At 52.7% G+C, this 24,860-nt stretch overlaps 1 protein-coding gene across 1 annotated transcript in view; it reads left to right on the plus strand.

Moving 5' to 3' along the window:
- Positions 1–24,860, plus strand: part of LOC111143145 (maestro heat like repeat family member 7) — a 56,525-nt gene that overhangs the window by 28,983 nt on the left and 2,682 nt on the right. The window contains exons 11-22 of the mRNA XM_022496647.1: positions 1,828–1,940; positions 2,239–2,415; positions 2,857–3,011; positions 5,458–5,596; positions 8,827–9,017; positions 12,856–12,993; positions 14,071–14,185; positions 19,214–19,354; positions 20,032–20,211; positions 20,790–20,945; positions 21,211–21,333; positions 24,352–24,454. Of these exons, the coding sequence (XP_022352355.1) occupies positions 1,828–1,940; positions 2,239–2,415; positions 2,857–3,011; positions 5,458–5,596; positions 8,827–9,017; positions 12,856–12,993; positions 14,071–14,185; positions 19,214–19,354; positions 20,032–20,211; positions 20,790–20,945; positions 21,211–21,333; positions 24,352–24,454 (1,731 nt within the window). The remainder of the gene's footprint in view (positions 1–1,827; positions 1,941–2,238; positions 2,416–2,856; positions 3,012–5,457; positions 5,597–8,826; positions 9,018–12,855; positions 12,994–14,070; positions 14,186–19,213; positions 19,355–20,031; positions 20,212–20,789; positions 20,946–21,210; positions 21,334–24,351; positions 24,455–24,860) is intronic.

The following is a 24,860-nucleotide window of genomic DNA, read 5'->3' on the forward strand; positions in this document are numbered from 1 at the left end:
GCTATGTCTTCATCTCCACTCCATTCCCACGGTCTCGCCCTAGGCCTGGGCACATGGTGGGTGTTCAGTGAATGTTTACTGAGTGAACAAACAAAGACCAAGTCCCACATTAGGGTCTGGAGTGGATGCAACCTGTAGACCTCGCATTAGGGAGCTGGGGGCGTGAAATGGGCTGACCCAGATACCAGGCTGGCACTGTGCCTAGAGGTGTGCAGTCTCAGCAGCTAACTGCCTCCATCCTTTCTCCATGGTCCCAACCCCACCCATGGGCCTTTGGCATGTTATTTAAACTTCTCTGGCTCCGGTGGCCGAGTGACCTGGCCATCTGAAATCGCAGTTAACTGGCTATCCTGTATTTTGTCTGGAGACCCCCAGACATACACTGTCAGACTTTCAAGGGTGAAGTGCTTTGTCTGGGCCCCCTGAGTGTAGGGAGCAGCAAAGTTAGGCTTTGAACTTGGGTGTCTCTGATTCCAGGTCTCACGCTTCTTTTCTTTTCTTTTTTTTTTTTTTTAAGATTTTATTTATTTATTTGACAGAGAGAGATCACAAGTAGGCAGAGAGGCAGGCAGAGAGAGAGAGAGAGGAGGAAGCAGGCTCCCTGCCAAGCAGAGAGCCTGATGCGGGGCTCAATCCCAGGACCCTGAGATCATGACCTGAGCCGAAGGCAGAGGCTTAACCCACTGAGCCCTCCAGGCACCCATCATGCTTCTTTTCTTCACAAATAACTCACACACTTGGTCCATAGGGTCCTTCTGCCTCGATGGCCCTTCCTTATGTTTATGGCTTGCACACCCTGGGACATCCAGGTGGGACCTGGGCCAGGCCTCAGAAAGGCCTAAGGAAATGAGCCTGAAATGTGTTTCCTTCCATAGAAAATATGAAGTCGCCTTGTGCCAGGTCTAGTCTAGGCACTGAAAACAGCGATGAAGTTAAATAATCCTTCCTGTCAGAGGCCCTTCTCGTTGTCAGGAGACAATAAACAAAATAAACAAATGATACGTATAGTGAAGTTAGATAACGAGCACTAAAGAAAACACATCAGAAAAGGGGGTTTGGGAAGGTCAGGGTAGGGGGACCACAATTTAAAGAGGGATCACCACACACCCACCAGACCAGCAGAAATCCACATGACAGGTCACTGGTGGGATGGGGGGCCCCTGGAGCGCTCATGCGCTGCTGGGGGTGGGGGGTGCATAGTCGGCCTTACTGGAAGACCATTTGGCAGCTTCCCCTGAGGCTGAACCCATGCCTACCCTGGCACCCAGCAAACACACTTCTGCCTCCATACCAACAAATGTGTCCCTCCATTCACTGAAAGGCATGGGCTAGGCCTACCAGAATGTTCCAAGCAGCACCAATAGCTGGATGTGACCCCAATGTCCATCAGAAGCAGAAGAGAGACATAGACTGCAGTGTATTCACACCATGGGAAATGATGCAACATCATGACCAATGAGCTCACGCTACTTGGGACCGCGGGGATGACTGTCACCCCCATGACGCTGAGGGAAAGCCGGCACATAGGTCCAACAGCAAGAAATCTAACCTGTGGCTTTAGGAGTCAGAATAGTGGGGTCCCCTGGGTGGGGGAGGGGGCAGGGGACTGGAAGGAGCACCAAGAGGGGGCCTCTGGGGTGCTGCTGATGACATAGTGTTTCTCAACCCAAGAGCTGGTTACCTGGGTTCTGGACCCGGGTGCTGGTTCTGGAAAAACATACCTCGCTGCTTATCTCTGATTCGTGTACTTCCTACATCTACGTTTAGCAGAAAGTTTAAGAAAAAAGAATAGGATGGTTGGGCCTCACTGAGGCTTTCTTCTTGCAGGATCCAGAGATAAGGAAGAGACCAATAAGGAGGAGCTGTATGAGAGCAACAAGCGATTCCTGGGGCCCTACAACCCTGTCAGCCCATGCCAGAATATTCTGCGTGTGATTGCGGTGACCGCCCACGGCCCACCAGCTCTGGGCCTTCCTGGGAATCAGGGAGGGGCAGTGCCAGCCCACCCCAGTGTCTTCTCCCCATGTTTCCATCTCTCCATGCTCAAGTCCCTTTAAGGAAGCCTTCCCCAACCACACAGGCCTACCCTGAGTGCCCCCTCCTCCTCGGTTCAGAGCCATGCCGGAGGGATGTTAGCTCATTCTGGGGGCAGGGGCCATGTCTCCCCTCTCTTTTAGCTCCTCCCCAAAGGGATGGCCACCCGTCCGTGGGGTCTGTATCTCTGTGCCTCTGTTTCAGGAGTTTGGAGACTTCCTGGGACCCCAGCAGGTTAAGGACCTGTTGCTAGCAGCCCTAGAAGGCTTGAAAGGCAGCTCAGAGGCCCGGGGGAAGGACTCTGGGGAGATGATGCAGCTAGCCTCAGAGGTCACGCTCAGCTCGGTGCTGGAATGGTACCGCCACAGGGTGCTGGAGGTGGTAAGGCTCCCTGTGGGAAGTGGCTGAGGTGGGAGTCCCCACAGGGCTACTCATCCCTTGGGACCCGCCGTCTGGCAGTGGCAGGGTGGGGAGTGTGGGAACCCCTAAGCCCTGGAGCAGGGTAGGGGTGGTAGTGGCTGAGTTCTAGGTGCCTCCTACTTGTGGGCAAGAAAGAACTCACTTAATGATCTGGGGGCAGTGGGGAAGGCAGTGTGAGGACAGCTGGCTGTCTCCCAGGGTAGGAGCAGGTGCACTGTTCCCCCACCACCCTCCAATCCCCGTTTCTCTCCTGTTGCCCTCTCTCTCTCCCCTCTCCCCTGCCCCTCTATCCTGTCACCCCCCCACTTCTTTCCTCCTCCCCTCTCCCTACTCTCCCCACACCTGCCTTGGCTTCTCCAACTGGCCTCCTGGCTGCTCACGGCTGCTCTGGCTGTGCCCCAGATCCCAGAAATCATGCAAGGCATCTATGCACAGCTGAACTGCATCCAGGAACCACGGGCCCGCGAGGTGGCCCTGCTCCCCGTCTCCCTCCTGGCCAGCTCCTTCATGACCGAGGTGGTTGTGGCCCTGCTCACGTGCCCCCTCCCACTGGACAGGTACCCACGGAGGGGCTCCCGCCATCACACCTCCGAGGGTTGGAGCAGCCCTCACCCTGGGTTGGGAACTTGTCCTGCCACCCAGAGCAGGCCCTGGCCCTCCCAGCTGGCCCCTTTTCCGTATGATCTGAGATGCTTATGACAGCCATTAAGCACTTCTGAAGCCCTGCCGGGTGTCCATGTGGAGCATTAATCCCTTCTGTCCTTAGTACAACAGCCCCACTCTGCAGATGGGGAGACTGAGGTGAAGTTCCTTGTCCTTGCTCACCCAGGGAGCAAGAAACAGGATGAGGACCTAAACTCAGATTTGGCCAGCTCTGAGCCCAGATCTCTAAGGAGGCCCTAGAAAGGAGGTCTGAGTGTTGGCCCTGACTCTGCCTCTGGCTATTCTGTGGTCTTGGGTGGTTCACTTGCCCTCTCTGGGCTTCATTTCCCCCCAGAGACAAAAGAGGGAAATACTCCCTGCATGATTCCCACTCCAGGTGGCTGGTTGTGACAAGCAACGCAGCCAGCTGAGCTGAGGGCCTGCCCAGGGCTGGACTCTGCAGGACCAAGCTTCCTGCTCTCAGCCTCCAGGATCTTGTGGTCTGATGGGCAGAGGGAACTGTGGCCAGAGACACCAGACTGACTGTTCCAGCCTCCCAGCCCAGGAAACACTCCCACACCTTTGAATGAATAGAACAGGGCAGCCAGAGTGTGGCCCACACCTTAAGATAGTTGTACAGGAGCTCACGCAGAATTGCACCAAGGTGGGTGATGAGCTGTGCTTCTAGTGGGGACAGCTCGTGTCATTCATAGAGGCCAGGGAGACTGGCTAGGAAGGTGAGAGCTAGGGTGTCAGGTCCCCGTGCTCCCACCTGGAAGAATTTCACCCTTTCTGCCCACACTAGCCCCCGGAGGGTTTCTTGGAATCACCAACCCTTCAGACTCAAGACTGGCAGGGCCACACCTGTCATCAGAGTCGCTCAGGATGGAGGACAGAGCAGTGGCAGGGGCTCCTGCTCCCAGAAGTCCTTGTGGCAGCCCAGTGGGTCAGCCAGACAGAGCCGGTACAAGATGGAAGGAGGCTGGGCTCTCAGGTGCCACGCTGGCGCTTGTGAGAGCCCGAGAGATGGCCTCCTTCCATCTTGTGCCCTGGATGCCTCACGTGCCTCACCCTAGCTTCTCTCTGGGCTTGAGAGCTGGGCTCTTGGGCCTCCCAGTGAAAGGTGTAGGAGCTGCCCTGGCTGAAATGGCTCCTAAGAATTGCTCTTGCTCCTTTTTTTTTTTCCCCCAAGATTTTATTTATTTATTTGACAGAGAGAGAGATCACAAGTAGGCAGAGAGGCAGGCAGAGAGGGGGAGGGGAAGCAGGCTCCCTGCTGAGCAGAGAGCCCTATGTGGGGCTCAATCCCAGGACCCTGAGATTATGCATGACCTGAGCTGAAGGCAGAGGCTTTAACCCACTGATCGACACAGGTGCCCCTAGAATTGCTCTTTTACGAAAGATCTAGAGACTTTGCTTTTGGGGTCCCCATGGGGACAAGCGCAGTCCCAAGAGTCACTGCTCCCTGGGAGGCTCAATGCAACAGCGTCCTCTTCGGTTCTTATAGTTCATTTATAGTCCCTCCCAGCCCAGATGCAATTTACCAACTGGGTCATTTTCACCATAAGCAATGTTGCCTAGCAACATAGTTGACATACTATCTTTATCAGGTTTCCAGGGGAACAGAGCTGGAAAGTTAAGGGAAGGTTCAAATGCTCATGCAGAGAGGAAAGAGGTTCCGTTAACCCTTTTGTGCACCACTGGCCTGTCCATGCTTTCGGCTCCCCACAATTGATAGGAATGCCCACAGTCTGGTGCTGGCAGGTCCAGAGGCTTTCCTCTGCCTGGAGTACTGCCTTGTAAGGAGACAGGTGCAGGCACTCCTTGATATTATGTGACAAATGCAAGGTCCAGGCCCTAAGGGGCCCCCTGGCATAGAGGAATGACTGACTACTGGCTTTGAAGGCGCCAGACCCAGTCATTTCCTGATGCTGCAGCTCATTATCTGTAATATCTCAGACTAATGATGTCACCTCTCTGAGCCTCAATTCCGCATCTGTAAAATGGGAATAACAACCCAACTTGAGTGTCCTTTGAAAATTCAGTGAATTTGAGTGTCTTGAATACCTTGTTCACATCTATATGCCCAGGGATTTGCCTAGTGCCTGGGGTACAGCAGATGCTCCATGTTTGCCAAATAAATTGAGTATAAAGCACTTGGTACAATATATGGAAATAGAGTTTTGAAGAATTGTGAGCCCTCTGCCTCTTAGAGAGTGTTTTCTGAATCATTCCTTGCTGGGTCACCCATGGATACCATTTTGATGGCATCTTCCCTTCTCCATGCCCAAACCACTGGGAGGCAGGGTGGGCCCAGCGCCCTGGTCCTCACTAACCATCGCCACCGACCAACTCCCCCAGCAATGGTGCGGAGATGTGGAGGCAGCTGATACTGCGCAAGCCCAGCTGTGACGTCCGAGACCTCCTGGACCTGCTCCTGACCAGCCTGAAGGAGAAGCCCTTCACCAAGAATGGCCGGACCTCCATCGTGCCCCTCGCGGTGAGCCCCTGCCTGGCCTACCTCATGACTGCCCCATCCTGTGCTCCCTGCTCCTGCCCTCCTGTCCAGCTCAGCACACCCTGCTCTGCCAGGAGCTAGTTGTATGGCTCAGGTAGGTCTGTCTCCAGCCTGCTATTTGTGACCCCCTGGACGGCGTCTTACTGCTGCTTACAGGGAGGGCAGCAGGCGGGGAGGGGGGACTCGCAGACCCGGGTCTAAGAGCTGGCGTGGATTCCCGTACTAATCTATGACCCGAACAAGTCACTTCTCGGCTTGAGGTTCAGCCCCTGCGTCTGTAAATGGGATACTGATGAGGGAATCTGCCTCATGTGGTGGTGGTGAAGATAAAATGAGGGAACTCATTCTTTCATTTAGTGACGCAACATGTTTACATGCTTGCTGTGGGGCTCCGAGCTCATCCCTGAGAACACAGAGGGAAAGGCGGCTCTGACTGCAGGGAGGTGACTGGGTAGAGAGACAGATTTCTCTCTGCCTCTGTCACCGTCACGCTGGCCCTAGCCCTCTGGACAGTACCCCTGCTCATCTCGCTGCTTCCACTTCAGCCCCTGCAATCTGTACTGCAGCCAAAAAATCTTTGAGAATGCACCTCTGCTCTTCTCAATCCCGTCAGTGGCTTCCCATTGTCCTTGAGAATAACACAGTATTTCTACTGATGTTGCAAGGCCCTGCACCCCTCTTGGGCCTTACCACACTCCATGGTCCCTCTTACTTGCATGGCTCCAGCCTTCTTCTTTGTCAGAAATTCTTACATACCATGCTATCTCTGTCACAGGGCCTTTGCACATGCTGTTCCCTCTCCTGAACTGCTCTCTGCTAACCTAACTTCTACTCGTCCCTCAGCTCTCAATTCCAGCATCACCTCCTCAGGGAAGCCCTCCCTTACCTCCCTGACCTGATCAAATCTGTGCATATTACACTTTGCTTCACATGCTTTATCTTGGAGGAGTTTACCCTGTTGTGATTTAATTTGACACTAATGTGTGGGGTCCTTTGAGTAATCTGTGAGATGCATGAATTCAGTGCCTGAGCCTCTTTTGCTCACCATAATACCCCCAATGTCTGACATATACCTGGCTCAAACTCAAAAAACGTTTCGTTGGACTGATTTATTTATTCATTATTCATAATTGAGCACCTACTATGTGCCAGGCACACTCATGAGTTCTGGGGATTCAGCAGAGAGCAAGATATTCTGGTGGAGGGAAGCAAATAAAGATGTGGCTGGTGGAGGCATGGGTGGTAACCCCTTTACGGAGGGGGACACTGTGGCTCAGTCACATCCCAGGGCTTAGCTAAGGTCATAGAGCTTGGTGGGGCCAGCAGTCAAGCCCAGATCTCCTACCTCTGAATCCTGTGCTTCACCACTGGGGGTCTCGGCCTCTTTCCCCCAGCGCTAAGGTCTACGAATAAGGCATGAGCCTCCATTCCTTCCCTGATTTGGTCCTTCATCCTCTCGTCCCTCAAGGAATGTGTCTTGCTGTATTCGTGAGTCACTCATCTGTGCATTTTGCTGAAGCATAGTTTGAGCACAGATACAGCCTGGACAGATTTTTAACTCGTGGTATTGATAAACAGTGACCAAGATTGAGCCAAGAACAGAGCCCTGTGGCCCATCACTAGAGATTTTCTCTACAGCATGACCATGTTCTTTGGATACAATCGTTATCTTTGGTCTACTGAAAAACGCAAAGGCTTTGAGTCCAAGAGGCTTGTCTTAGCTCTGCCACTGCCTCACTATATAATCTCGGTCAGTCACTTCCCCCTGCTCTAGCCTTGGTATATTGATCTGTAAAATGGGCAGTAATAAGTCCCACCCTGTCTAGCTTCCCTTTTCAGAAGAGTGAAATACTGTGTGTGAAAGAGCTTCCTAGGGGCGCCTGGGTGGCTCAGTGGGTTAAGCCTCTGCCTTCAGCTTGGGTCACGATCTCAGGGTCCTGGGATCAAGCCCCGCATCAGACTCTCTGCTCAGCAGGGAGCCACTTCCCCCTCTCTCTCTGCCTGCCTCTCTGCCAACTTGTGATCGCTGTCAAATAAATAAATAAATAAATAAAATCTTAAAAAAAAAGAAAGAAAGAAAGAAAGGGCTTCCTAGGTTGTAAAGTACAAATAAGTGCCACTCCTGGTTCTCATCCAGCCCGCATTTTGTCTCTTATCTCCCTGGGAACATGCCGTGGGCTCTGTCACTTGACAAATTCTCTTCCCTTGGGCCAGCTAGCGTGAGAGCACAGATCTTGGTCACTTCTTCGTAAAGCACTTTCACCTCTCCCCTCATTCACTCTCCACCACACCTGTGGGGCTGGTGACCCCCCAACCCCTTGACAGGATGAATGGATCTGAAGCTCAGAGAGGGCCAGGGAACTGTGGGGCCTGAAGGAGCCATCCAATCTGTGACCCCAGCACCACTGCCCCTGCCCCTGCATTGTCCTCCTACCAGTGAGAGAGGCCTTGGTGGGTGGAGCAGGAGGCGGGCCCAGGCCAGGACCAGAGATGAATGGCAGGTGGAGAGGGTGGACGGTGAGCACCCTGTCGGGTCCCAGGGACCGTCGTGGACAAAACACTAATAAAGTCAAGTTCCCAGGACTTCGGGGGGCTGGTGTGGGCAGTCGTGGATAGAAAAGGCAGGGTGTGACCTGTAGGCGTGGAGTGACAGAGTTGAGGACTGGGCCTCCCTGGCTCCCACTCAAGCTGGGATTTGTTTCTTCCGGTTTGCTGGGCAGCAGGGGAGGCAGTGGGGGCAGCCAGGTTTAATGGCCTGAAGTGAAGGGACAACGGGAGCACCATCATGGTCTCTGTGCCCATGTTATGAATGAGGAAGAGGGAGGGCATGTGCAGCTGGTGTCTGAAAGCCTGGGCTCCAGTCCCAGCTCTGTCCCTAGGGCCGGGCAACCACGGTAAGTGCCTTCACCCCTCTTGAGGTGTCTCCTCGCCTGCACAATGGGATCAAGACTGCACCTCACCCACGGTGAGAGAGGAGCCCCCCCATCCAATTCTTCTACAGTTGTGTCACCACCAAAGAGGCAGGCTGCTGTGCTGGTCTAGGGCTCACCCAGAGAGCCAGGAGTTGGAGTGTGTGTTGGGGCATGGTGGGTGGAGAGATCTGGGCTCTATCAATTGGAGTGAGAGAAGAGCAAAGATCCAGGTCCAAGCTGCCAGAGAAGCTGTCCAGGCCCCTGCCAGGAGCCTCCAGCCAGCCTCCCCTCTGCCCCCAGGCAGCCAGCGGCCTGTGTGAGCTCCTGTCGGTCAACAGCTGCGTGGGTCGTGTGAGGCGTATCTATCCCCAGCTGCTCCTGGCCCTGCTCATTCAGGTCCATTACCACATCGGGCTCTACTTTCCCAGCCGCACGGCTTTCTGCAAGGATGCCAGGAAGGACACTCCACCTTCCATCTTCATACCTGTGCGGTATGTATGTCTTGCTCTCCCTGGCTGGGGGAGGCCACTAGCAAGGGCCCTTCCTAAAATCTTGAGGCAGTCAGTTGGTAGAATTAGCTTTGGGACTAAAAGAGAAAACAGAAGCATATTTTTAGGAGTGCTGTGTTTCAGACCTGCCCGGTGCTGGATGACAGCAAAAAATCCGCCTTCCCCCAAGGAGCTCACAATTTCATGTTTCGTCCTCCCTCCCTAGACCTATCATTTGTTTTAGATTTGTATCCAAGTTCCACCTTTTTATTTTATTTTATTATTTTTATTTTATTTTTTACGTGGACTCCATACAGGTCTTGAACCCACGACCCTGAGATCATGACCTGAGCTGAGCTCAAGAGCCGAATGCTTAGCTACTGAGCCACCCAGGCACCCCTCACCATCTTATTTTTCATTATTAACCCGTATAGGTAACACATGCATGTGGGTAAAGATCTCAAAAGGCATTAAAAGTGAGTTTCCTTTCCTCTCCTTACCCAGTGAGCCTCCCCAGAAGAACCAGGTTCTTTCATACCCTTCCACAGGTGGTTGATGCAGAGCTAAGCACACGTGTCTGTTTCTGTTTTTATACTAATAGTAACGTCCTTTACAGTTACAGTTTTGCTTTTAGCATATGCTCTGTCCTAGGAGAACAGACATAGAGATCTGTGTCATTTTTTTTTTTAAAAACAGCTGCATAATACCCTCTGAGTGGAATGTACCATAATTTATTTAACCAGGATCCTCTTGGTTTAGGTACTTTGCACTTATAGACAAAGCTGCAATGAGCTCGTTTATATGTCTTTATGCACACATGTGATCGTACAATGTAGGACAAATTCCCGAAAGGAGACTGGGTGCATTGAAGGGCTTCTGCATTTTAACTGTGAGCTGGGCTAGGGATATGGGGTGGAGAACGTTCTTGACCAGTGAGTGACGAAAGGGAAGATGGAGTGCCCTCTCAAGCACTCAGTTTGCCACATGGCCTCTGCCAGGGGTTGCTGCGTCCAGGAGGGCGTGAGAATGGCCGTCTCCCACACCTCGGCCAGCACAGTGGAACAGAAGATATGTATGTCTTCGCTGATCTGAAAGTTGAAAAAAAAATGCTGTCATTTTCTCTTATTACGCTTGAGGTTGAGGTTGAAGTGCCATATATATTTTCCTTTTTAAAGATTTTATTAATTTGAGAGGGAGAGAGTGAGTGCATGTGTGAATGGGGGAGGAGCAGAAGGGGAGGGAGAGGGAGAGAGAGGATCTCAAGCAGACTGTGCTGAGCACAGAGCCCCACATGGAACTCCGTCTCACAGCCCTGAGGTCACGACCTGAGGCAAAACCAAGAGTCGGATGCTTAACCAACTGAGCCACCCAGTGCCCCTGTGTTTCCTTTTCTTTGAGCAACGTTTGCCCAATTTTTTATAGGACTGTTGAGAATTTTTTTGTTGTTAATTTGTAAGACTTTTTATATACTAAGGATGGTAACACTTTGTTACATGTATTCACTTAACTGGTAACTATTTTATGGTCTTTGCCATACAGAGGGTTTAAGTTTGTATGCAGGCGAGTGTCTCAGTCTTTTCTTTGGCTTCTATTGTGTGGGATGCTTAGAGAGGCACACTTTGAGGGGCTGAGTGCAAGCCATGGCAAGGCTGGGCTTGAAGTCCAAACATCTCAGATTTGAGTGTGGTTCCATCATTTAGGCTTTGTCCCTTGGGTAAACCACTTTAACCTCTTGGCAGCCTGGTGTGCTTGCCCATGAAATGGGGTAAGTGATTCCTGCCCTGCAGGTGTGTTGTAAGGACAAAACGGGACCCTGCGTCCCAGTGGGACACCCCATGCCAGGGCCACAGCACCACCTCTGACTCCCTGGTGCTTGTGAGGGTGGCAGCCCTGACTCAGGAAGCTGGTGGGCTCCAGGGGAGACAAAACCAAAGGGAAGTAGAGGAGGCGCTGGAGGAGGAGGAAGAGGAGGAACACACGGTGGAAAGGTCTCAACCTCCAAACACACAGTGGAAAGGTGTCCCCCTCCAAAAGGTCCAGCTGCTGTGCCCTGTGGCAGCCTCAGGCTTCAATGCAGCTCCCTGTTGGGTCCTTGGCCCCCCCATCCCACTGCAGGGATAGGGCAATGCTGGCTCCACGTCACTGGGAAAAGCTGAGAACTTTCTGGGAAGGTGAAGCCTACAGAGTGGGCGTTTCGGGGAGCCAAAGGACCTGCACCACTACCCACAGCCTTCCTCCCTACGCTGTCACCTCTGCCTTTTTACAAAGCAGCACAGACCTCACCTGGGGCTCCTGGAGGTGTATCTTTGGGAGTAGGGTGGGGAGGAAGGACGATGGGTAGGGTCATTTTTGTTAAAACTTGGAACCCAATCAAGGGCGTGGTGGAAGAGTGGAGTCACCTACCTAGGAATGATGTGGCACTGTGTCCGAAAGCTTTGGCCTAATTTCGAGTTCCTCGGCTGCACACACTGACACCGGGTAGGTGCGGTCTGGGTAAGAGCTATGACAGTCTGAAGCCAGGTAGAGAGAAAGTGACTGCTGCTCCTGGAGATGGGGACACTGGGTGGTCAAGTCATGGAGCAGAACATTACACAGCTGGCTCACTCGGTCTTAGTTCAAGGTGTTGATGCTTGGCATGGAAGGTAGAACCTTCCAATGAAAACGTGCAAATCTCCGCTTAGCTATTCAGCCAGTGCTCTGGGGGGAAGGGAATAGGTGGGGGGAGGGAGAGTTGGGGAGGGCAAGCCCTAGGCTCTCAGGGTGGTCAGCACCGGGAGCCCGCCTCCTTCTCCCTCCACGTGTGTGTGACTTTGCTGGTCCAGGACCGTAACTGATAGCACGTGTCTCTAAGTATCAGCAGGAAGCTTGCATGGTTCTGAAAGCCCGGGTCTCGGTAGAAGCTTGACTTTTCACACTGATCAGTAGTTATTACAAAACCCAAAACATGAAAACTAAAAGTAAATTACTGAACATTACGCAATTTCCAGAATGCTTTGCTGCTTTGTCTTGAATCATGAGGACCACCTACTCTCAGTATCTCCTGACGTATGTCCACATGTGATAAACTCTTTAAACATGAGGGCTGACGTTTCTAGAAAACTTTGTCTAAATGTAAACTTCATTCCACACACTGTCCGTTTCCATTTTATTAAAGGTTTATCTATAGGTACACATACACATCTGCGGACACCCAGTGCCCAGGACATAGTGGGGCATCAGCATGGGGCTGCACCCCCTCCCGCTCCTTCCCAGCACCACCCTGGGGCTTCAAAAACACAGAGGACTGGGTTCCAGCCTCCTCTATCCACAGGTTATAAAAGCCCCCCCCCCGTCCCCCACCCATACTGCCCATGGCCTTCTGCTGGGCATCCAGGTCAGGGAATCCCTCCATAAGTGCCCCAAGAGGGTGAAGGCCTCAGGCCAACAGGAGACTGTGTGCAAGTGAGGAGGGATGACCTCTCCCGCAGAGAGCTGCCCAGGCATGGGCGTGAGGGGGAGAGGTGGGGGGGGAGAGAGGCAGACCCCAGAGGTCTGGGGAGGCCTGGCTCCAACCTCTCCCTCCAGGGAAAGAGGCTCAGGAGAAAAGGAAGGATAAAACACCACTTGGGGGAATTTTTGCTTCTGTTGACTCTCTTTCTCAAAGCTAATAATTTTTTAAAAGCCGCTCTTGGTGGGTACACCGATGACTGCTACCTCAGCATCAGCAGGGCTCAGAGAAGCTTGTCTGGCCAGATGGGAGCTGACAGGCGGGGGTGTGGGAAGAGGCCGGCTGGAGGGAGGTCCGGCCCCTGTGTGGTGGGGAGGGGAGTGGGGGTCATGAGGTCTCAGCTTGTCTTGGCAGCTGGGTGGTCAAAGTGGTGAAAACCTTGCTGCTGAGGATGGGCTGCTCCTATGAGGCCACCTTTCTGGAGGACCAGGGCGGCTGGGAGCTCATGGAGCAGGCGGAGAACCACCACCGGGGAGTGTCCCTGCTGGCCAGGTGAGGCTGGGATGGCCCGGCGCAGGGGTTGGGGGAGGGAGAAATTTGGGTTTGCATCTCTCTCTGGGCAAGACCCTTCCCTCAGTCCCGCACCTCTTCTAAGTGGCAGGGTACGGTCGACCTCAGTGGGCGTCCCGACTCACACTGAGTGTGGCTGGGACAGTGCCTGGCAACCGCACAGCCCTTCGCTTACTTACGAAGCCCCTTTTCTCACTGTATGGGGACCTTAGTTCCTACGCTCATACAGGCATGGTGGTATAGCCAAGGCCTTCAGAGTGTGGCCTTAGGGCTGGTCTACCTGTGTCCAGATCCCAGCCCACCACCTCTCAGCTGTGTGACCCAGGGCAAGTTCTTGCCTCTCTCTAAGCTTTACCTTCAGTCATGTGGAAATAATAATAGGATGCATTGCCAGAGCTTAGGATGAGGGTTAAATTACTCTGTACAGCCCCTGGTATATGGAAGGAGCGCAGCACAGGTTAGCTTTCACGGTCATTATGCTGACTGGTGGGACAGGGATCATCAGCCTACATTTGGCACAGCAGGATGCCAAGGTCCCAGAGAGGGACAGTTATGTATCAAAGGTCACACAGCCAGGAAGTGGCAATGCTAGGAGATGATCAGCTGACCCAGACTGGGGTCTTCTCTGGCCCCCATACACAGCCTCCCCTGGGGTTGGGAAGGGGCACCTCGATTCTGACGATGTGACTCCTGTAGGAACAGTCTGTCCTTAACCTTGCACCTTGAGTGCCCAGGATGCTGCCGCCCCCCAGGGGTCTCAGGATACAATTGCATTTATTGAGCACCTACTATGCTCTAGGCATCGTGCAAAGAGCTGTGTGCTCTGTGCTCTTGGGCAAGCTTTCCCACTCTGAGCCTCAGGTTCTCCATCTGTAAAACAAAGCAGTTAAACTAGACGGCCTCCGAGATTCTGTGCAGATGGGAAATCCTGGGAACCCAGGAACCCAGGTGCCCCTGACTTGCTCGGAGTTTAGAGTGTCAGGCCAGACCCTCCCAGTCCCCCAGCAGGTCCCCTGGGGCTGGAGAGCCTGAGGACTGCTCACCCTGCCTCACCCCCAGGGCCATGGTGCACTACTCCTGCCAGGAGCTGTGCCGTATCCTCTACCTGCTCATCCCGCTCCTGGAGCGAGGCGACGAAATGCACAAGATCACGGCCACCGCCTTCTACGTGGAGGTACCAAGCGGGCACGGGCACTGGGCAAGGCTCCTCCCCCGCTGCCCGGAGCCCAGGCCTCAGTTCACATTATCAGTCATTTCTCCTGCGCAAATAGTACTTAGCAATGGAGAATTTCACAAGTAAGATTGCTCTAGGATATAAAGACCTCGTAGGATCTCTCTTTGCTCCTCCTCTCTCCACTCCTTCACCCCATTCTACTCCTTCCAGATTCCCCGTTCCCAGGCAACCCCCAACCTTTGGTGGGCACTGCCATGTGCCAAGCACCAGACTAGAGATGCAAGGTTGGAAGTACAAATAAGAAATTGACTTTGCCCAGACATCAGGGAATTCTCAGTGTGGCAGAGAAGCCAGAGGATGCCCCAGTTATAAAATGGGGTGCCATGAAGTGACTTGTGCTCTGATGGGGGCAGTCCAGGCTGTGGTGGGAGAAAGGAGACTTGAGGTGGTAATGGTGGTGGCGGGAGCATCAGGGAGGGCTTCCCGGAGGAAGTGACATCTAAGCTGAGTTGAGTGTGTGGAGGGTACTGGGGGTGCTGGGAGAGATGAATCATGAGGTTGGTTAGGGTCGGACCCAGAAGAGGAGACCTGCCAGCAATAATAGCTAACATTTATTGAGCATTTACTCTCTTCTAGGCACGTTCTTAGAGTTTTACCCATATAGATTCACTTAATCCTCATGATAATCCTATGATTATCTGTGATGAAGAGACTTTTGATGCAGATGCCATTTCAACCCCCGTTTTAGGGGAGGAAACTGAGGCACTGATTTAAGTCAATTTTGCAAGACCACGCAGCTTGTAAGTGGCAGACTCAGGATTCAAACCCAGACTCTTGGGTTCTCAAACCCACTCTTTCCTCCCCTGTCTCTCTATTTTATTTTATCTTTTTAAAGATTTTATTTATTTATTTATTTGGCAGCAAGACAGCAAGAAAGGAAACAGAAGCAGGGGGAGTGGGAGAAGGAGAAGCAGTCTCTCCACCGAGCAGGAAGCCTGATGTGGGGCTGAATCCCAGGATCCTGAGATCATGATCTGAGCCAAAGGCAGACACTTAACCACTGAGCCACCCAGGCGCTCCTCTCTTTAATTTAGAAAAAAATTGTGGTAATATACACATCACATAAAAGTTATCATTTTCACCATGTTTTCACCACTGTGCCACCATCAGCACTATCCACAGAACTATTCATCTTCCTTCCCAAGTGCAGCCTCTGTCTCAAACTGAAACTGTATCCATGAAATACTGCCTCCCCATTTGGCCTCCCCAGTCCCCGGCAACCAGCATTCTACGTTGTGGCTCTGAGCTTGCTGTTGTAGGTTTCGAGGAGACAGTCACACAATATGTCCTTTTGTGTCTGGCTTATTTCACTCAACATAATTAGTCTTTGAAGTTCATGCATGTTGTTAACAAGGCTCAGAATTTCATTCTTTCTTTTCAAGCTGGATAATAGTCCCTTGTATGTATCCACCACATTTTGTTTATCCATTTATCTGTCGGTAAACATTTGTAAAGCCCACTCTCCTAACTGCCAGTCTTGCTGTCTCCTGTGACCTTCTGGGCAAGGTCATGCTGGGGTCTGTGCTGTCATCAGGGTTTGCGGTGGGGTCAGAGTAGCAGGCTCACTTTCTGCTCGGAGAGTAGAAGGCTAAGGAAGGCTTCCTGGAGGAGGTGCCCTCTGAGCTGCCAAATGGACAGGAGGCAGCATTTTCTTCCAGGCATTTCCTGCATCTCTTCTGCTTCTCCAGCTGGAGTGAGAGTCTGGGGAGGAGGGACCATGTCGTGCTGGCATTGCATCCCCAGCCCCAAAAGCTTCTCAAGAAGTGGGGATCGCGAGAGTGAGTGCCCAGATGAACACTTGGCCTGGCCCCACAGGCACCAGTAGAATGTGTCACCTCCAGGAGGACAGACAAGGGCATGCTTCAAGGTCACACAGCTCAAGGAGTCCAGAGAGATTCTGACTAGGTTTGCCCAACTGGTCGGCCACTTCTCTCTAATTCTGTGAGTGGCCACCACTTGTGGTTCTTGGGGGAGATGGTGGTGGTGGCACTTTACAAACCTCAGGGGATGCTCCCATGTCCAGCACAAGGTCAGGGGCACTAGGCTTAACCTTTCCCGAACACTCCCCTGGAACCCTGAGCAGTGGCCCTCCGCCCTGGAGCAAGTATCCTCAGCCATGATCAGTCCTCCGGCTCCCCCAGAGAGGTGAGCTGCGGTCGGCCAGAGCCGGGCCCACCACATTCACTGTGACACCTTGATGCAGCTCACATATCCCACGCTGGCCTCCCCAGCCACCTATGCTGTGATCATCAATGTGTGTGCTTGCTGCTCCCAGCAGCTAGGCAGCTCAAGGGAGCTTGGCAAGTTCCGGAACCTGCCCGTGCCTCAGTTTCCTCATTTGCAATATGGGGATGGTGAATTGCCCACCTCATAGAGCTTTAATAAAAAGATTTATTTATTGTAGAGAGAGAGAGTGCTAGAGAGCTCATGCGAGCAGGGGGAGGGGCAGAGAGAGAGAGAGAATCTCCAGCAGACTCCCAGCTGAGTTTGGAGCCCGACTCAGGGCTTGATCCCATAACCCTGAGATCATGGCCGGAGTTGAAATCAGAGGCTGGATGCTTAACTGACTGAGCCACCTGGGTTTTGATGAGGATTAAATGAGTTCACATAAAGCTCTTAGGGTAGTACCTGCATCTAGGAAGTATTGTCTGTGAGTCAGCTATATTGCTAATATTATTATTATTATTTATTATCATCAGTACCCTTCTCTGCATATCTAGTGTGCAGCCCAGAACGTGGTGCAGAGCAGGCCTGACTTTGAGTTGTGTGGTTGGGCAGAGGGAAGGCAGTGGGTGGAGCCCGTTCTGTACAGTTCCTGTCCCTCTGGGCCCTGGCCCTGCCCCTCTCCCCAGCTTCTCTTCTCATCATAGCAACTCAGGGTCTCAGTAGTCACAGTAGAGCTAAGGCCAGGGAACAGATGGGAGAAGTGTTTATGAGGATGACCAGGCAGGAACTGAAGACGAGTTGGCTGCTGTGGGTGGGAGGGTGGCGGGGAGAGGAAGGAGATGGGGGTGATGCCGTGTTTAGGCTAGGACTGCAGGGGGAGTGGTGGTGCTAGACCTGGCAATGGGAACACAGGAGGAAAGGCAATTCTAAAGAGGAAAGGAACCAAGTTTTATGTTGGACCTGAACTCTTGCACCAAAGTATTTTCGAAGCACATACTTTCCCCAGAGCTTGTGTTGGGTAACAGGAACTCAGGGAGTAATGCTCAAGGAACCCAAGGAAGCCCCGGGGCGATGCAGGAGCAGAGGCATAGGCAGACAGGGGCACTCAGGTTTCCACGTTCAGGGCTCCCAGGGGCCCAGAGAAGGGGCAGTCCAGCCCGGTGCGGTGAGGTCCAGGGGCATCGTCAAACACGGCCTCAGGGGGGCCCGGGTTTTGGATGGAGCCATGCAAGGTGAGCTGGGGCTCTAGTGGCCACCCTCGCAGAAGGGCATCCTGCCAGCACAGAGAGGACAGAACAGTCTGGATCGTTCCACAAAAATGCGCAGCTTGGTTAGAAGCTGATTGGTGATGAGAGTGTGGGCTGTATACTTTGGAGAACAGTGTGGAGATTCCTCAAGAAATTAAAAATATAACTTCCCTATGACCCTGCAATTGCACTAGTGGGTATTTACCCCAAAGATACAGATGTAGTGAAAAGAAGGGCCATACCCCGATGTTTATAGCAGCAATGGCCACGGTCGCCAAACTGTGGAAAGAACCAAGTTGCCCTTCAACGGATGAATGGATAAGGAAGATGTGGTCCATATACACTATGGAGTATTATGCCTCCATCAGAAAGGATGAATACCCAACTTTTGTAGCAACATGGACGGGACTGGAAGAGATTATGCTGAGTGAAATAAGTCAAGCAGAGAGACTCAATTATCATATGGTTTCACTTATTTGTGGAGCATAACAAATAGCATGGAGGGCAAGGGGGAGATGGAGAGGGGAAGGGAGTTGAGGGAAATTGGAAGGGGAGGTGAACCATGAGAGACTATGGACTCTGAAAAACAATCTGAGGGTTTTGAAGGGGCGGGGGTGGGAGGTTGGGGGATCCAGGTGGTGGGTATTGTAGAGGGCACGGATTGCATGGAGCACTGGGTGTGGTGCAAAAGTAATGAATACTGTTACACTGAAAAAATAAAAAATTAAAAAAAAATACTAAAAAAAAAAAAGAGTGTGGGCTGTAGAGTGGCATGGAGTGGATGAGGCCCCAGAGGCAGGTGGGGCCCGATGGTGAAAGGCAGCGGGGAGCACCGGGCCTCAGAGCTGGAGAGTGACATGTGCCGCCTTGCCATGAGGTGCTGATGGACATCGGGTGGAGGTGTCTGGCAAACTGTTGGTTTTCCAAGTCAGAAGCTCTGGACCACAGCACAGACTAGAGATGGCGACTTGGGCATTATGTGCCCGGGGACACTAGTTAAAATCCTGAGCAGAGGAGCTCATGGAGGACAGTGGGCAGAGGGAAGCCAGGCAAAGAGGACAGAGCTCAGCGTCATCAACACGGACGGCTGGGTAGGGACAGGAACGAGTGACTGTCCTAGCCAGACCAGGGCCGTCCAATATGATAGCCGCTAGCCACAATGGGGCCTATCAGCCCCCGAAACGTGTCTGAATTGAAATTTGTTGTAAGTTTAATATTCACACCACATTTCAGACTTGGTTCAAAAAAATTTTTTTAGAGTGTAAAATATATCAGTAATGTTTATACTGATTACAAGTCGAAATGATAATACTTTGGATATATTGGGTCTGGCATCACTACCATTAACTTCACCTATTTCTTTCTTGCTCTTTAAATGTGGCTACTAGGAAATTTAAACTGATACGCATGGCTTGTCTTGGACAGCACTAGCCAGCTAGCCATCCTTCATGTCCCACGCTCAGCCCCTGGTCATCCAGCACAACTCCCCTGGGGAAGCGGGGTGGGGGGCTACCCTGCCCCTCGGCTCAGGGAGTCCTTCCTGTTACTCCTGCAGCTCCTGCAGATGGAACAGGTGCGGCGGATCCCCGAGGAGTACTCGCTGGGGCGAATGGCAGAAGGCCTGAACCACCAGGACCCCATCATGAAGCTGCTGTCCATCCGAGGCCTGGTTATCTTGGCCCGCAGGACTGAGAAGGTGAGCGGAAGGCAGGGGAGAGCCCGGCCCAGCCAGGCCCTGAGCCAGAAGAAGGAGGGAACCTGGCCATCACCGACTCTCAGATACTGTACTCCATTTCTGTCCCTGCCTGTAAAGCAGATAGCCTTTAATAATTCCCCATACACTTTATTCTCATTGGAGTAGTTTCTAATCCAGTTGTTTTCACCATAACCCTGAAGGCTGTACGTCTAGGAGGGGCTGGGGATCGTAGTAGTTTTTCCTATTTTACAGATTAGGAAACCGAGGTCCAGATTGTTGGTGCATCTTAACATTGTAAAAAAAAAAAAAAAAAAAGTGCTTTGTTTTCCTCTCCCAGGCACTGTGGCAGCTCATGGCATAGAGGGACGAAGGGACAGCATGTAGGTTCAGAAAGCTAACTAGCAATGCAGATCTTCTACCTGGTGCCAGCAAGGGGGTGGCAACAGAGGCCCTTGGCTGCCCAGACCCGGAAGGAGTCAGTGAGGCCAAAGAGGACTTTGGGGACAGCAAGAGGCTGAGGGAGGGCATTCCAGGCAGCTGGGATGGCATAATCAAAGGCCTGGAGGTGGAGCACCTGTCCTACCAAGGCCATCTCAGTGAATCAGAGGCTGGGTCTCCCACCTGGCGGCCCCTGCTGCCAGGTAGGAGCCCGCATCCCAAACGGTCCTGCCCCGCAGACTGCCAAGGTGCAGGCCCTCCTGCCCTCCATGGTGAAGGGCCTGAAGAGGATGGATGGGCTGCTGGTGGTGGAGGCGGCCCACAACCTCAAGACCATCTTCAAGGGGCAGGACCGGAAGCTGACAGACAGCTCGGTCTATGTGGAGATGCTGCAGATCCTGCTGCGCCATTTCAACGATGTAAGGGATCCCATGGGGGGGTTGGGGGGCTGGGGGGCAGCCTCTGGAGGGTGTGGCTTTTACTATGCTGGGGACTGTAGTAGCTCCCGTGGCCCGCTGAGGCAGGGCACAGCGGTATCAGCCCAGGCCGGGTGGGGGGGGTACCTCGTTCCAGTGGGCGCATGTCTTTTTGTAAGTGGATTGCATTGAGAAAGATCCTTCTTCAATCAGTTCTCACCGAGGGGACTCTTGAAATCAAGTGTCCCCAGACCCTTGCCTCATTGCAGTTGGCTCACCTCAAGGCGGCACGTGTTTTCCAGCAGAGGGGGGCATTTTCCCACTTGGCACTAAGGCACCTCTTAGGGGGTCCTGGCCAAGGGGAGTGGGCAGAACTCCAGACCCAGGCTCCAGTGAGGGGGGCACTGGCCCCGGATCAGCCCCACCCGGTGGCCTCTGCCCTGTCCCATCTCTGTGCATCTTGTGCCTGGAGGGCCCCCCAGAATGAGTGGGCGGACAGCTGCCTGCCTCCATGTGAGGCTCAGAGGCCCAGGCAGCCTCTTGGAGGAGGGAGCCTGCCTGAGCCTCGGGGTCTGCCCCAGTCTCGAGAGGACGTGCGCTCTTCCTGCATCAACCTGTATGGCAAGGTGGTCCAGAAGCTGCGGTTGCCCCGCACCCCAGCTGTGGAGCAGCAGCTCATCAGGACCTTGGTGCCCCTGCTGCTGCTCATGCAAGAGGGCAACACCGAGGTGAGCCAGGTGAGTGTGCGTAGGCACTGGGCCCTGTGGCCGAGCCTCCCTCTGTGGAAACCAAGCCAGAGTCACTAACAATCTGTTATGGACAAGCCTGTGTTCCAAAGGCACCCATGTCAGAATTCCTCCTCAAGATGGACTTCACTTGTGCATTTCAAATTGATATAGATTTCTCCAGAATGCAGTTTCACGACACTTTTTTTTTTCTGGAAGATATTCTGGCTGTCCTGGAATTCCCCAGTTCTGGTATTGTCTTCCTGTTGGTCCCCAGAAATGTATAAAGACCCTGTTCCGCTGTTCTTGCCTCATGGCATGGGAATTGCCAAAAAGAGCCTATAGCCGGAAGTCCTGGGACAACCAGCAGCAGACGGTGGCCAAAATATGCAAGTACCTTGTGAGTGCTTTCAAGACTACAGTTGTTCCCGATGAGTATGCTAGAGGTGGGCAAAGCTTTCCCCTTTTCTCTTCCTTCCTTTTGCATGAGCATCCTGACTGGCAATTCCACTTTTACCCACACGTTAATTGGCTCCTGGATGTTCACCTGCCTTTCTGGCTTGTCACTTCTGGTGTCTCTCTCCAGTGGCTTACCGGACACCTCCCCACTGACCCACATGCACTTGAAGTTCAGCATGCCTCTTCTGAGCTGATGCCCTCCCCCAATTTCAATTCTGCTCTGTCCCTCTTGATCCCCAAAGCAGAAGCCTAGAATTATCCTAGACTCCGTCTCCCTCACTCTCCACATTCGACCAATCTTAAATATCCTAAACGTCTCTTTACCTGTTTCTTCACTCCCTGTCACCACACTCCTTGCCCTTAGTTTAGGGCATGGATGTCTCCCAGCAGGGGCGTCGATCCAGCCACCTCCCCCCCCCCCCCCCCCCCCCCCCGCCGCCAGTTCTCTCCACCTTGAACTTCACCTCTTCCAATTCCATCCCCCCTTGGGCCACCAAAGCAATCTGCTTCAAACACGATCTGTCTGTGTTCTATCTCTATTTCAAGAGTTCCCTTCAAAAAGTTCCCTTTTCTGCATCCGCAATTCCCAGGGTATATTCTCGTGACACACACCCCACAGGAAATGCCCCACAGGGGAGAAAATAGGTTCTAAGATGAATAGGTTTGGGAAACACTGCCTTGTCATCTTCCTCTCAGGGGTTTGCAATGCCTTCAGCTCACTAAAAGCTCTGAGGTGGTCTGTGCTAAGATGTTCCGTGGTTGTTGAATCTGTGGTCAGGCCACCCATACGCCATGGAATGCACGCTGCAGGAGGCAGCCTGGTCCCTCTGCGCACCATTTGGGAAGCTTTGCTATAAGTCCTATCTACATCCCCTGCTGTCAAGGCACCCCCCCCCCCCCCCCGGACGCAGACTCAGAGACAGAGATTAGCATGCAAAAGGGTTATTTGAGCATGGCCTTGGGATTGACACCTATGGACGGGAGGGGGGGGGCAGGGAGAGAGGTCAAGCTGCAGCGTAGCTCTGGGGGAGCCTCAGCCATCCCTGCAGTGAGATTCCCCACATTTGGGGCCGGGGCCAGATCTTTACATGATTGTGTCTGTTTGTTACTGGATGCCAGCCACCCTGGGAAGGGACATGACCTTGGGCCAGCAGTTCTCTTCCGCGGAGGCAGTCCCCAGTGTTGGGGGAGAAACCCTTCACCTCAAAGGGAGATCTGGGTGGGGCATGCCAGCACCCCTCACAGCAGTCTAATGAAAATATGCAGAGTAACAGATGGTTCCTAGGATTAAGAAAAGGGCTGGAAACCACCACTATCAGTAATGCTCAAAACCCCTGCAATCCAGGATCCGTTATTATTATCATCCTTTCACGAGGGAAAAAGAGGCCTAGAGGAGGTGTTCGGCTAGGGCGCTAATTCAAATACCCACCAGTGACCAGGGAGCGGGTGGAGAGTGATTGTGGGTGACACGAAAGTGATGGGGCCTATGTCAGCCTGGAGGGCCAGGCTCTGTTGAAAGCATGAGTGGGTGGGTGCTCCTGCTCATGGTGTAGGCCGCTCTTGCCAGCTCCTCTGCTTTCACAGGAAAAGCCAGAGACCCAGATTTTTATAAGACATCAATTAGCAATCAATTTAGCTTGTTGAAAATACTGTGCTGGTCACGGCTCTGCCAACTCCTCGTGGTTTGTGGGCTGCCGGCTTATGACCTCTGTGCTAGGCCCTTCTAGAGCCTCTGTTTTGGCTTTTCAGCATCAACAGGTTTGCTCATGAGAGGGTCAACTTCTAGCCTTAGCTTTAAGGAGGGAGCGGTAACCCATTCATTCATCCATCCACCATCCATCCATTTACCCATCCATCCAATGCTTTCTGGGCATCTATGCCACACAAGGCTTCGTCCGGGATGCTGAGAAGTTGGAGCTGAGTGAGCTGGCCCCTTCTCTCGTGGGAGCTCTGGATCCGGTAGGGGAGATAGTTATAAATAATCACAGCACAATGCCATAGGTGACATGCATGACAAGGGCTGTGCAAGGTGGTGTAGAAACATGAAGAGTGGTGAGATCTGCTCTGAAAATTGTGAAAGGCTTCAGGGAGGAGGTGGCTTCTGAGCTGAACCTCAAGGGATGAGAGAGATCTATCAAAGATGAAGAAGAGAGGGAAGGGTACCCCAATCAGGAGCAATCACTCGTACCAGGCATGGAGCTGGGAAGAGCTGGGGCCACATCCTGCTATTAGAGCAGAGTGTGCATAGCAGGTAGAGGCATTGGTGGAAACAGGCTGAGAAGCATGATCATGAAGGGTTTGATGCTAGGCCCATAGTTTATTCTCTGATATGCAGATTGTCAATAGGAGAGTAATTGTACCAGATTCTTCCTCATCTCCCTCAACCACCTCTTAGCAGGATGCCCGCCCCCGAATTTCTCCTTGATCAAACTCATCCTGAATACCACTGACAGACTATTTTGCCCAAAAACATTGCTTTGTCAAGAATGGATGCTGGCTTCCTATTTTCTAATGCCTAAGTAAGCCTTATTCCTATCTGGCTTTTAAGGACTTTTAAGACCTCTCTAGTTTATTTTTCACTGCTCTGTAACTTGAACTCTTTACCCTGATCAGAGTTGTCTCCTTATCTATCATGTCCCTTGAGTGCCATGTCCATTCCCACTTGGCTGGACTTTTTATTTTAGAACTTTCCTCTGAGCTGCAGCGGGGGGTGAACTGGAAGAGGATAAACCCAAGGCAGGAAGACCATGGAAAGGATTGCTGCAATCCACTAAGAGAAAAGGAGGCCTGGCCTCTGGGGACCTCAGGCAGAGGCCAGGATGGGTAGCAGAGAAGTTTAGGAGACAAGGAGCTGAGGCTTGGCTGCCTGACAGGGTCACCATTCCTAGGTTTGGGAAGAGTGGATGGGCAATCAGTCCCTCTGAGGGCTCAGCACTCTTGGGCTTTCTCTTTGTCCCAGGTGACTACCCACCAAGATAGCGCCTTCACATTCCTCAGCCAGAGCCTGCAGTATGCCAAGAATTCCCGGGCCTCCCTCCGGAAGTACTCAGTCATGTTCATAGGTAACCTGGTAGAGCTAGTTTGCTGCTAGGACTCTGCAGGCCCTCCATTTTGCTTCCTCCACTTGGAAGGAAGCTGCCAGTCCTCCTGGCACCTGGGAAATGCCTCCCTTGGGTTCAAGGTTTGGCCAGCAGTCATGGTACAAATTGGAAACGCCTTCCCTCCTCCAAAATCTCTGCTTAGGAAGTGGGCCACAGGGTGGATCCAGCCTGGAGTCCTTGTGCAGGTCACAACCTTGGCAACTGTATACAAGGGAACTGCTGCTTCCTGCCCTCTCCCGCCCCAGTACAACTTGGGTCCAGGCCCAACGGGAGCCTACCACTGACTTTGTCAGGAGGGGCCAAGCTGTGCGGTAGAGTGAAGTAGAATCTCAGCTCCATGATACTCTTTCCATGTGACCCCAACTGA

This window comes from Enhydra lutris, unplaced genomic scaffold (genome assembly GCF_002288905.1).
Source record: "Enhydra lutris kenyoni isolate GAN:26980312 unplaced genomic scaffold, ASM228890v2 scaffoldscaffold9, whole genome shotgun sequence".
Classification (NCBI taxonomy): Eukaryota; Metazoa; Chordata; class Mammalia; order Carnivora; family Mustelidae; genus Enhydra; species Enhydra lutris.